This window comes from Mya arenaria, chromosome 6, assembly GCF_026914265.1.
Source record: "Mya arenaria isolate MELC-2E11 chromosome 6, ASM2691426v1".
Taxonomy (NCBI): Eukaryota; Metazoa; Mollusca; class Bivalvia; order Myida; family Myidae; genus Mya; species Mya arenaria.
The window spans coordinates 68,292,351-68,306,064 of NC_069127.1; the positions used below are offsets into that span (position 1 = coordinate 68,292,351).

The following is a 13,714-nucleotide window of genomic DNA, read 5'->3' on the forward strand; positions in this document are numbered from 1 at the left end:
TCATGCTTGAAAATGTTTATTGTAAAAGTGGTATTTATTCAATTTTTATGTATCATAAGAGTATTCATTCCATTTGATGAGAATATAATGTTATTAATTAGTACATATATTATTCCAAGTAATATCCAAACGGGACTTAAATGCTTTGGCAGTGAAGCCGTTGTGGACATGGTGGACATTGACGTAATCTGGTCACCAAGCCAGATTTTTTCCCCTCATGGTGTTACATGAGTCCAGTAGCACACAAACTAGATTGTCCCACGGCAGTTCAAGTCTCTCAAACAGGCTTTCAAATTCTATGAAAATTGAATTAGAATCAGCCCTTGTGATTTTTAAGGAGGCCAAATGTCTCAACACTATTTCTTTCTGGATTGAATTGTCAGTCATTGACAGGAACAACTGGATGCACTGGCTGAGGTGTCTTTCATCCCTGACTTTTGTAACCATCAACATACCTGGATGGGGAAATACAAATTACAACTATAGAATTGAAATCTCACTCAAACTGGGTTCTCAAAAAGTTTTGTTGAACTGTCTCAAATAGAAAATAAAATGACTGCCTCTACGTAATATATATTACTACTACAAAATATTAATTCCTTTTTTTTTAAAATTTGAACCAAACTAATTTTCATTTGAACCTCCCATTATGGTCAACAGCCACTTCTTATTGAGAACAATGCTTCAAACATTATGAGAATAATAAAGAAACGGTTTAGAGCGTAAACTTCAATCGGCCAAATAAAATTTGTAAAATAAAAATCGATTATTATGGCACAATCCGAATCGGTATGTCCGAAATAATGCTACATGCGCAAAATTCAATCTCAGTTTGATCACTTTCTATTAACTTTAAAAGAAACTTTTCGGGAATTTCTCGTAAAAATAAATGGCAAATATACCCTTAAAATCGACGAATCGATGTTTTTAGAAGTTGGTGGTGGTCGTTTTTTTCCAATTTTCCAATACCCGTTTATTCGTCTTCGTCGTCTGTCATAGCCGGATACGACCATCCGGATACTGTCTTCTTGTCCCATCGGTAATTTCCGTAATCACCGGATGCTATCTAAACCAATCATATAGCTTGATTGCCAAGACGTAAATAGGTTCGTTAATTTCCGGCTTTACACTTCCGGAAAACTCACCTTTCGTACCCATATTGTTCGAAGTGAGCTCGAATCGCTCCCTGTACCCCTCCCTCCTAGATAAAACTCAACGGATTTACATTAATCTCAAAATCGATCCGCGAGGCCTTAAATCCGGAATTCCGGATTAATCCGGAATTTTATCATCCCTGTACACAACATAGAACTTCCTTTCATGCATTGCCCTTATTGAATCAAATGTAATTACATCATAGACACATAGCCATGGCCGAAGTGTTCCGATTGCTGTAAAACTGTTAATTGCGGCCTTGCAGGTGATCTTCATGTATATATTGTTATGTTTTGACAGAATGAAATGAAGAAAACTCCATCAAACTCATAATTATTCTTTACATATTTATTTTTTGTGTTTGGAACTAATATGAAATAACATATTCTGGTAATATTCTTGTTTCCATGATATTTTATGGACGCAATATGCTTTAACCCAGAATCCCAATCGGAATAACTACCAACTTTTGGTACAAAACAATTTTTATGTGAAGGATTTGCCATATCAAAAATCATAACAAAATCCATCAACGTACAATTTTTTGGACTACATAGACACCCCACCATGAGGCTTGTCACAAAACTTCACTGTGAAATGTCATAAAACTTTACTGTTGCCCTGTTTGAACACTGGTTTTATGACAATTGACATGTCCTGTGCCTGATTAACAAGTTGCAGCAATTAAGCAAATCAGGATGCAAATTCAGCATCGAAATTTGCATGGGCGATACACTGATTGTAAAGATTTGGCTAAAAGTAGCAGTACAGCGCAGCAGAAGCATTACCACAATATCAACAACAATATCAAAGCATGCAAAACGAATGCTCACGGATCTCTGCAGTTCGCCCAGCCATACTGACGCTCTTTCCTTGCCAACAACATCTGGATTGTTATATAAAGCTTGGAGAGCTTGGTGAACCGTCTCGAGAGACGGAGGACTCTCCATATTTCTCAATTTGCCTTTAAAAGGCCTATATTCTCAAAATGTCCAAAACAGGAAGTGTGTCCGTTTAAAAAGTTAGGACAGGCGTTAATAATTTATTTTGTATGTCAAATAAGGTAAATATCTGTTAAAAGGGAAATGCTTATAGTGTTTTTATTTCAATAATTCTCCCTGAATTTACTAAATATATTATAAGTGATCGCTTTGTTTTTAAGTGATTTTTAAGAAAAAATACAGCCAAAACGTCCATATACGAAACGTTAACACCGCCATCTCTATTAACGTCCCAATCAAAATTGACCCAAAATACTTCTTTCGACCGTACCCCTTATGCTTGTGAAAATATATATCAGACCTACTAAACGCGTTTGACTTAAAAAAAATTCGCGGGTTGGGTTGGTCGGGGAAAGAATTTCACTGCTTGTTCTTTAAAAATTGGAAGATGAAAATCAACTAACTCAGGGAAATTTCAATCAAATGATGTTTTTGCAAATTTATATACATGTTTAAATTGCAACTTATTTCCACGTGCAAATATTATTATATATTCGTCGATGATCTTGTGTAGAACCGGTTCGGCTGTTCTTGGGTATTTATTTTTTAAGAAGTTTTAACTGCATTTCTGGTTATAAAAGTTTAATAAAAGGATCATTTAAAAAAAATAGAAATTTATAATTAATCAATTCTTAAGCTTCCCCGTACCGACTGATATGCAATTAATATCTTTATTTAGTTTAAGTTTAAATCTTAAATGAACATTTATTGTCATTTTTACTATATATTGTCGTCAGCCAATACCATAACAAAAATCGTCAAATGTTGTTGTTGCTCTTGAGTGTATAAAGGTCTGCCCGCGCACTATAATGGCTGTGGCGGATCCGTGGTCTAGTCGTTACATACTTGACTGTCAATCCTGTTGACTGCTCGATTCCCCGCCGCATCACTAAACAAACTAATCGTCTTCCGGGAGGAAAGTTAAATGGTGTTCCTGTGTGACAGTGATATACTCTGGTGCACGTTAAAGAACAAAGGTAGCTCCAACCAGACTTTCATTCTGCACACTGCTCCAAAAATCGAATATGACTAACAATCTCATCGGGGCATTTGCAGAATGGGCCTTGCCCGTGTGCGAGTATAAATAAGCTCAAAACCATCATCTATAATGGTTACACATTATGGCTTGACCCAAACACAACCCCGGCCGTCTGCAACTTAAACAAAATTAGAAGCCATAAGGGGTATTTTAGACCCACCGGTAGATGGTATATTCGCCAAAGGAGTAATTTTGAACCCAAAATGCCACGAGACCTGCGATGAATGTCATCTGGAGTTGTCCCACAACCCTGACTATTAGATATAGTCCTGACTATTTGTAATTTAGAAATTTGATGTAACATGTAGCTTAAAAATCATTTACTTGTAAGAATACAATGTAGTATGTTTTCAAGGATGAGTAAGACCCGTGATCAGTTCATAAAAATGGTCTTTACGTCCTGTTCTTAAAACACTTCATTGTCAATGAATTGACCACGAGTCTTACTCCTGGATTGAAAGACAAAGGCCACCTCTTCACTGATCCAAAGTAAAAGGCAGGCATCCTAAACACAGTTCAACTCATCATTCTTGGAAAGAACAATTTAATGACATAAAGAAACTCCTGGAAAATCTAACTACCCACAAAGCAGCAGGCCAAGGTGGCACCAGAATACTGAAACAAGTGGCTACACGAAGAACACCTATACTCACCATCATGGCATACATAATTTATTTAACCTATGAAACTGGAACAATACCTGCCAAATGGAAAACAGCGGTAGTCCAGCCAGTCTTCAAGAAAGGAAGTAAATATAACGCTGTACTATCGCCCAATGTCCTTCTTGAATCGGTAACTGCTGTACGATCATGGGACACATCATCACTAGCCACATATTAGCTGGGCTTCACCATCAACAACACTCTATACGTACAGGGGAAAGCACATCACTACCATAACAACAAAAGCAAATAAGACTCTCGACTTCTTGAGATGAAACCTGAAGATTGCCTCAACAAAAAACTACATGCATGCAAAGGTATGTGTAGATCGACAGTTGTGTTCACATTTAAGCTACGTGCGGGGCCCTACGAAAGAGGTGACATCAACCGTATCCGGAAATTGTGCAAAGGAGGGGTGCCAGATTCGAGCAACACCGATAACACAATAGATCAAGCGTTACAAAAATTAAAGAGAAACTGAACTGGAAAACCTTAGAAATAAGACAGAAAGAAGCAAGACTCGTCATGCTATATAAAATTAAAAAGCCAACAATGGCATTTTCATCGAGCTAGAAAAAATAAAAAAAATAAACCTCATAGACAATCCAGCAACACCCAACCCAAAACGCTTGCTGTTCCAAACGCCAGTACAACTTCAAGACAACAAACATAATACCCAAGGGCGATCAGAGACTGGAACAATTTAAGCTGCCACCAAACATCATGTCAGCAGACTTAGTCGAGGCCTTAAAGGCCAGATTGGCTACACATCTTTTATTAAACTAACCACTCACTATAAATACTCTCACTATTTCTAAAAAAAACTAATTCCTTCTTGAAGAATCCTCTGGCAGAGATTTTTGTATTTTATACTTGTTCTTAGTCAGTCCTAGTTTGACCATTCTCGTTCACCTCGCGTACCACAGATTCGAGATTTATCACGATCGAACCTCTGGTGAATGAGAATGAGTTTGACATGCAGCATCTGACATTCATTTCGCCGTTATGACCAAAATAGTTTATGACCTTGACCTCTGAAGTGAAAGTAGAAAAAAGTTAGGCGGAACCAGCTTTAATTCCCTTAACATCTAACATGGATGAAGATGGGCTTCCATTGGTTGGGCCTGGTGTTGATTATACGCAGGTTGTTTATACAAATATTTGCAAGATGTTTATGAAACGATAAATTTTTTGAGTGACTCAGATAGATGTGACAATGTTATAAAATTAAAAAAATGTTTCAATTTTAGTCATTACAGTCTGTATTTTTTCAATCATTAAATCATTCTTATTGAAACGTCAATTTTGTATTATGTATGATTGAACCATTATACCTTTGATTTACCTTTCCAATAAAACTAAACTTGACCGACACAGACAACAATTATGCCTTGCAGGTGCCCTTCATGTATATATTATCGTTATGCACCAGTCAATTGTAACCACGGCCCCCCCAGGTCCGGGAAATAGCAGGGACTTTAACTTTGGGTCAAACCAACCCCGGGTAAAATCCGCACCCTGCAGGGACGAACAGATGGTAAAACCCCCGCCAAATGCCCCCGCACCCAAGGGACCTTAGGTTAGGCCCATTCCCCGCTATATTTTTGCGAACTCAAAACCACCGCATTCACCCGCACTACGGGGCCACCTATAAAGTAAAAACACGGCCCATTTCCCCTGCTATCCCAGGTAAACCCCTGGACCTTGGGGGGGGGGGGGGCGTGGTTTCAATTGACTGGTGCATTATGTTTAGACAGAATGAAATGAAGAAAACCCCATCAAACTCATAATTATTCATTGGATATTTATTTTTTGTGTACGGAACTAATATAAAATAACATTATCTAGTAATATTTCTTGTTTTTATGATATTTTATGGACGCAATATGCTTTAACCCGGAATCCCGACTGGAATAACTACCAACTTTTGGTACAAAACAATTTGTACGTGAAGGATTTGCCATATCAAAAATCGTAAAAAAGAATCCGTCAACATACAATTATTTGGACTAACACAACAAACAGCTGGTACTGGTTAGACTTACAGTAGAGCCCCTGTTTGCTTGGAAATTGTGTTTGTTTTTTCTTGAATAACTTGAGAAATACTAAATATTATTGAATGAATTTCACAGGGAGAAAGTTATGCTCCTGAGATGCCAAACATACTCAAGTTATTAAAGTCCCCTGAAATAACAAACAGCGGGTACTTTTGGATAGACTTAAAGTCGGTTTTAAAGACACCTTTTTGCTCGGGAATTGAGTTTTTCTTGAATAACTTGAGAAACACCCATCGTTGAATGAAATTTCACAGGGAGAAAGTTATGCTCCTGATCTGCCAAACATACTCAGTCAAGTCCAATGAAATGACAGTGTACTGTAGTCATAATTTGCCCACTTTTGAAAAAATGTAATTATTAAAAAAATCTCAATATTTGAATAATGCTCTAACAGGCCCATAAGTACAGCCATTCAAAAATAATTTTGAACAGACTGCTACATCATTCATCAGTACATTTTAATTTATTGCAATTTTAGTTGATTTATTACTACTAATATGTAGTGATGGTAATGCAGATCAGGACAATGTTCAAACATAAGAATACAACTCACAAAATTTTACTTCAGCTGTGTCTGGAGCTATTTTGATAGTGTTAATTTATGGTTACAGATATTGCCATCATGAGTTTTGTGAAACATTTTTTACCTCTGTCTGTTGTTAGGTTGAGGCTATAAACCAGAAGCGGATTATTGCATTTGTTAACCATTTTGTGAGCCACACAGCAGGATTCCTAAACCGTTTCTCGTGTGTTTGTGAGGAGAAGCTTGAACAGCTCTCACACAGAATGCAGCAACTTGACATCACAATGAGTTTACTTGAGGCAAAGGTTGGTATTTACTGCAATCTACAATTGAAATCTCCAAATGTTTTGTAAGATTCATATTGAAGTTAATATCATTATTATTTAATGTGCGTATGAAAGGATAAGAAGATTTTCTAACTCATTAAAACAGTGTTAGGGATTTGTTAGAAATTTGGTAGATGCTTTGAAAGTAATAACTGTTGTTTTTGGTACAAACATGTACATAAAGCCAGCTGTACAATAGACATAGGTAAAATTACAAGCATAACTACAGTACATTGTATACATTTATAAACTATTATAATAAGTAAATAATAGCATCTTAAATCATCTTCATTTACATGTTTGCTTGGCATACATGTTTGTACACATGTATGTATGAACATTTAGGCCATTTTTGTCATAAAACATTTGATTTGCTTTTTATACTAATATTGAGACAGACACATTCATTGTGCTAAAATTTCATGTCTATTTTCTTTGCATAGATAAATTCTATCCCTGGCATGGAGAATGTTACAGCTCCCAGTGGAAGTACCCCAGCCCAGAGCCAGCCTGGCGATGGAGGGGCAGCCCCTCCTCCTAGTGCTACACCCCAGGTACAACCACCAACTGCTATTAAATGGCTTGTTTTAAGGGTTGAAATTATGGGTTTTCAATAACTAAGGGGCTTAATTTTTAATCAGACATTCATAGAATTGCCACAAGTACTAATTGATACATAATTAGTGTAAAATTATGTATCAAAAATATTAATTTGATTGTTTTCCCAGTAGTTTCAAATTGCCGTTTTATAATGAACCACAACAAACAGAAATTTGTATCATTATAGTAACTGGTGACATAAGTGGATAATATGACGCCATAGTCAGTGGACAAAATTAGCTCAAGCCCGCAGGATTTAATATATATTTTGAAATTAAATGATGCCAAGCACTAGTGTAAGAATAAGGGCTTGTTCATCCTAATGTCTCATTTCAATGACTTAATAGTTTCTTCCGACTAAAAATGGACTGGCGGAATTTTAAGGTTCAAGGTAGCGTCATGGTGATAAAAGCTTCTTTTGTATGATTAGCGGGTATTTGATATTATTCCAGAAATTGACAATTCAAAGATTCAATATGAGACCTACATATGCTGGTCTTACACTCTTGGGTTTTAATATTAATTGATAATGAAAAAAGTTGCAAAATAATTTGTCATGCCGAATAGAATACATATGGCCAAGTGAGGAATCATTTTAGCCCTTGATAACTAGATCTAGTTTTTACTGTTAAACTTGGTGATGGAGTGGTCTAGGGGTATAGGTGTCCATTTCTTATCCAAGCGGTTGTGGGTACAAACTCCACCAGGGGAACTTTCTCATGGTCTCCGAGGAAGGACAAGAGTTCTATTTCTAGTTCATGCTAAATAAATTAGTATAAAGTAAAAGCTTTTCAATATTTGATAGTAATAAACTGAACATTTAAAATCTTTGTTTAAATTAATCTAGAAAAAAACAGTTTAAAACTGTCTATTAAAAAAATAACTGATTCATTTTTCACATTTTCTATCTCAGGCCCCTCCCCCACCTGGTGCAGAGGCAGCACCACCACCTCCTCCAGGAGCTGAAGCTCCTCCCCCTCCCCCAGAGGAGCCTGCCCCTGCTGCTAATCCTGTATCCAAGGACCCTAGATATATAAAGTTCTTCAAAATGATACAATTTGTGAGTACATCTACAACTTTTAACAAATGCAAGTATTTTCTTTAGTTAATATACAACTCAGGTATTTATTTGAATAACACATACGTATGTGTATTAAATTTATATATTAAATGTTGTAGAAATAATAAACAAAACTCCTAACTTTGGCTCATTTTAGCACTTCAATAATTGTGCATTAAACATGTAGATTGATAGATTCTTGAAATGAAAGATATGTGTCTTCTTTTATTTGTTTTACTTTCTGATGGGTCCAATTTGAGTGTAATAGAAATAATTTTGCCTATACAATTTATTTGAATAATAGCAATACAATCATTCATGTATGATGGTGGGAGAACTTCCTTTGTATCGGAAAATTTACTGTGAACAGAAAGCAGTTATTTTTCACAGAATATGATTAAAATAATTGCTGGCATACTATAAATGGTTTGAAGTTTTTGACATTTTTCGCCAATTCCATTTAAGACTGATTTCAGAAAGATAAAATCATATTTTGAAAATTAAGTCATGTTTTACTTGATTTTTATCACCTCTTTCCCCTGCGAAGTGTTATTTCTAGAGTATTCTCACTCTTAAAAATAAGACATTTTGCTTAATGCCCTGGATTAAAGTCATTTCTATGTGATGTGTTTATAGGGAGTTCCTGAGACTGCAGTTAAGGGGAAAATGGCTGCTGAAGGATTGAACCCAGACCTTCTAGAGTAATTTGAGTCTTTTACTTTCATATAATTGACATGGTGAAATTAAGAGTTAATCAATTGCTCAGATTGTTTTAGATGACATGAAAATTCTTTTGTTAAATGTATGTCTCACATATTTTTTTGTGCTGCCTGTCAAGCCTGGCAGATAATAGGGATTACCTTGTCCAGCGGTGACTCGGCCTAATCTGCATCATCTTCACACTCTTGGAATATTTCTGAGAATCTTCCCCTACACGATACATGTACTAGTACATTAAACATATAATACATTGAAAAAACAGCCCCATGGCTTGCTTTTTTGAACAAGTAACATCCCTGGTGAGTGCAATGAAGTCTTTAGACAAAAGTCTATGCTTGACAATATTGAATGCCCATTAGCTACAGTTTTGAAGTTAGCAAACGTTAAACATGTGTCGTCTACGTGAATGTTATGTAATAATCTATAATTTTTGAAGCATTTAACAATACTATTATTTTGTGTGAATGCAAAAAGTTCATAAGAAAAGCATGTTCTATGTTATTTTAGCATAATAAATCTTAAGGGTATAATTATATTATTAAAACTTAATACATGTTCTTGAAGCTTGAGCCTTTAAGTCTGAGAAGTCGCCCTATACTGTCAATCTTTTCCCTATCTTCAGTTGGGATATAAGTTTTCCTTTATTTTAAAGGTTCTCTCTCTTGGGTAGTAAAGGCATCAATTTTTAGCTCACCTGAGCACGAAATGCTCAAGGTGAGCTATTGTGATCGCCCTGTGTCTGTCTTGTCTGTCGTCAACAATTTGACTGTTAACACTCTAAAGGTCACAATTTGGGCACTATCTGAATGAAACTTGGTCAGAATGTTACCGTCAATAAAATCTTGGATGAGTTCGATATTGGGTCATCTGGGGTTAAAAACTAGGTCACCAGGTCAAATTAAAGGAAAAGCTTTTTAACACTCTAGAGGTCACATTTATGACTGTATCATCGGGAATCTTGGTCAGAATGTTTATATTGATTACCTCTAGGCCAAGTTCGAATCTGGGTCATGTGCAGACTAAACTAGGTCACCAGGTCAAATTTAAGAAAAAGCTTGTGAAAACTCTAGAGGTCACATTTATACCTAATCTTAATGACATTTGGTCAGAATGTTTATATTAGTAATCTCTAAGTCAAGTTAAAATCTAGGTCAATTGTGGTCAATAACTAGGTCATTAGGTCAAATCATAGGAAAAGCTTGTTAGCACTTTAGATGTGACATTTATGACTGTATGTTCATGACACTTAGTCAGAATGTTTATATTGATTGGCTCTAGGCCAAGTTCGAATCTGGATCATATGCGGTCAAAAACTAGGTCACCTGGTCAAATTTAAGAAAAAGATTGTTAACACTCTAAGGGTCACATTTATAAATTTTTCTTTATGAAAGTTGGTCAGAATGTTTATATAAATAATCTCTAAATGAAGTTTAAATCTGGGTTATGCGCGGTCAAAATCTAGGTCATTAGGTCAAATCATAGGAAAAGCTTGTTAGCACTCTAGAGGTCACATTTATGACTGTATGTCCATGAAATTTAGTCAGAATGTTTATATTGATTAGCTCTAGACCAAGTTTGAATCTGGGTCGTGTCCAGTCAAAAACTAGGTCACCAGGTCAAATAATACGAAAAGTATTTTAACACTCTAGAGGCCACATTTATGACCATATGTTCATGGAACTTGATCAGAATGTTATTGTTGATGATCGTTATTGGATCAGGTGAGCGATTTAGGGCCTTCAGGGCCCTTTTGTTCTAATTTGTTTTTGATTGTTCTGGCGTTATTTCTTTTGCTCCCTGTAACAGCCAAATTATTATTTTACTTTAATTGTATTTTTTCTGCGGGGAAAACTTTTAGGTCCCAAAACAAGAGCGAGTCTCTTTAAACTTGTCAAAACATCAGGTTGTTTTCAGTGTCGTTGTGTGAAAACTTCAGCTTTTTTAAAACCTTTTACCTGTCTAAAATCATTTTTGAGTTATGCCCCTTGTTTTACTTAAACACAGACATGGGTTGGCATTCACCTGCTTTATCCCTATTTCTAATAATATATTTTTATGTTTCAGCACACCCGATGCCCCTGCGCCTGCAGGTGGTGCCAGTAAAAATGACGACTTCAGCTCAGATGAGGACAACCAATCAGACGATAGCAGTGACTTTGACTAAATCATAACTGTTATCACAGATCTATAAACCAGTTTATAGGTCTGTGCTGTGATAAAGAACAACACTGTTCAGTTAGTGAGTTGTTCAGTTGTGAAGACCTTTGTGATGATAATCGGAAATTACCGGTAAATTTTGTAAGGAGATCTTATTACAAAAATTGCTGACTGCTGAAGGTTTGATGGGGTAGGTGCAATATAGGAAACCTCAAAAATGTTCATAAGCAAGCAAAAACCATAATTATATGTATGTTATTAGTTATGTATGTGAAAGTTATCATAAAAATGCAAAATGATACTATATGGTGAACAAGAGATATTTTATTGTTGTTATATCGGAAATAAACATTCCATCATAACCTTACATCGTTTAGTTTCTATAAAAATACAACATGTGTTGACAATTACGGATTACCAGCAGTGATGTCAATGAGTAATTCATGTTCAGTACACTCACTGGTGGACACCTATTACATTATATACTACCTAGTACACAAAGCTTGATAACGCATGACCTTGACCTGATATGTCTTGAATGCCATCCCCATTTAGATTCTCGCAATCAATAATTAATATCAAGATCTATGAAACACGTTTAAAGGGATATCTAGAATGCTGCAGTTTCATCTCGCTTAACAACAGCGCTATTATGATAGGTCGATTTCCACCCGTTGAACTATTTTAATCGAGCAGGCACATTTTCTTCCCGCATTTCATGAAACTTGGTCAGAATGTGGGTCTTTATCGAATTTAAATCGAATATTATAATGGATGAGTTTGATTATAGACCGTGTGGCATGTGAAAGAAATCACTAGTTCAAATTGTCACTTGGTCCAAATTTTTGTCTAATGAATTGAAATGAAGGTCAAATTTGATTATGGGTCATGTCAGGTTAACAAAGCTGACTATGTGGAACGTTTGGAACCCTGCGTTATCACTCTCGAGTCAACGTTTTCTTCCCGATTTTCATGAAACTGTAAAATTGTGTGTACCTATGACATCATGATGAAATTTAAACAGTAAGTTAACTTTGACTATGCCTTTTATGTTAAAGCAACTGTGCACCAGATGATTAATTTGCAAGAAAAAAGAGAAAATTGTCGAAAACTGTATTTATGTGTACAATGCATTGAAACTTACAAACTGAAGTACCACATAGTTTACAATTTATTTAAGTTTAGCAGTTATTTCGTATTTTTCCATTAAAAAAGATTACTGGGTATGTCTACCGGGTAGAATTCATTCCTTATGCGTGATTGGCTAGTCGGTGTTATCCCGTGATATTACCGAGGTAGGTTTATAGCTTAATTATGTCACCCTATTCATTCATACATTGATTGGCATCCAAAAAAGGATTGTTTAACATTTTCCATAGTGGATACTAAATATATGCCAGTTGAAATTAATTCATGAAAAACAATATCATGGAATACATGTATATATGTGGTCTCGATTTCAAACGTATACTTTTGATAAAAATTTAAATGAGTTTTTAAAACAAAGTGTAACATTATACACATCAATTGTTAAATGCATTTCGCAAAATCAAGACAAATGTTAAAAATCAAAACTGAACGATATTGCTTATTACTCACTCATATAAAGTTGATGCAAATGAAATCAATTGTCACTGCATTTGATTAGTGTGTGATTATTCATAGCAGCGATGCAGCGAACTGAAATTAAGATGCTATCGGCAGTTCAAGAAACACAAGATGATATCAATTGGGAATACCATGCAGTAAATAGTCCGGCAGGATGGCATGCTAAGTGTTGGTTAATTGAATGGTTCAGTTACTGATTTCTTGACTTGATACGCCCACAATGATACATATAAAACGCAATTTTCTTACATGATCACTTCACCAGATGACAATCTGTATACATTAATTAATATCAATAACTTTATTAATCAAACATATGTGCTGATTTTCCAAACTGATTAATTAATGTGTTTGCACATATCTGTTTAGATCACCGGCTTTAAATCCAGTCTACACCAACCTGCACAGCTTTGTGCGCTATATTTTTCTAATTATTTGTCATGAAATTGACTTTGAAAAAGATTCAATCGGTCAGGCAGCCCTCTGTGTTGGTCCTGGCTCGGAATTTTGTATAAAAACACCACCACAGTTACCATGCAAAATAAAATGGAAAACAGTCGGTTTTGTATCTACTATAGTAGAGTATGAATGTATATATACATCTTAAATACTTGAAGGCTCTTCGAAAATTATGATATATTTTTAATCAAATAGAGTTGCAAGTAGTTTTTGGAATTTTTTGTAGTCCTTATCCCCGTGAAAATATGCCTACTAGATCATGGTTAGGATTCACCCTTTGTTATATGCTTTCTCGTTGTTTATCAGTGAAATAAAAATAATATTCCTGTTTTTTTAAACAGCGAAAA

The 13,714-nt window shown here is 35.4% G+C and overlaps 2 protein-coding genes across 2 annotated transcripts in view; one reads left to right on the forward strand and one right to left on the reverse strand.

The window, feature by feature from the left end:
* The window catches only part of LOC128238450 (transportin-3-like), a 29,128-nt gene extending 26,795 nt beyond the window's left edge, over positions 1-2,333 (reverse strand). Inside the window, exon 1 of the mRNA XM_052954379.1 lies at positions 1,989-2,333. Within this exon, the coding sequence (XP_052810339.1) occupies positions 1,989-2,105 (117 nt within the window). The 5' untranslated portion in view covers positions 2,106-2,333. The remainder of the gene's footprint in view (positions 1-1,988) is intronic.
* A 2,550-nt stretch (positions 2,334-4,883) lies between these two features.
* Positions 4,884-11,667, forward strand: LOC128236756 (WASH complex subunit 3-like). Its single transcript, XM_052951854.1, has 6 exons — positions 4,884-5,001; positions 6,578-6,742; positions 7,207-7,317; positions 8,277-8,423; positions 9,060-9,124; positions 11,208-11,667. The coding sequence occupies exons 1-6, from the start codon at positions 4,951-4,953 to the stop codon at positions 11,305-11,307; spliced, it is 639 nt and encodes a 212-aa protein (XP_052807814.1). The 5' UTR covers positions 4,884-4,950; the 3' UTR covers positions 11,308-11,667.
* The last annotated feature ends 2,047 nt before the right edge of the window (positions 11,668-13,714 follow it).

Excerpts from the sequence above, each read along its gene's own strand:
- LOC128236756 (XM_052951854.1), top strand. The coding sequence starts at position 4,951 with ATGGATGAAGATGGGCTTCCATTGGTTGGGCCTGGTGTTGATTATACG. Across the intron at positions 7,318-8,276 it reads CTCCTAGTGCTACACCCCAG|GCCCCTCCCCCACCTGGTGC; the intron begins GTACAACCACCA and ends TTTCTATCTCAG. Across the intron at positions 9,125-11,207 it reads TTGAACCCAGACCTTCTAGA|CACACCCGATGCCCCTGCGC; the intron begins GTAATTTGAGTC and ends TTTATGTTTCAG.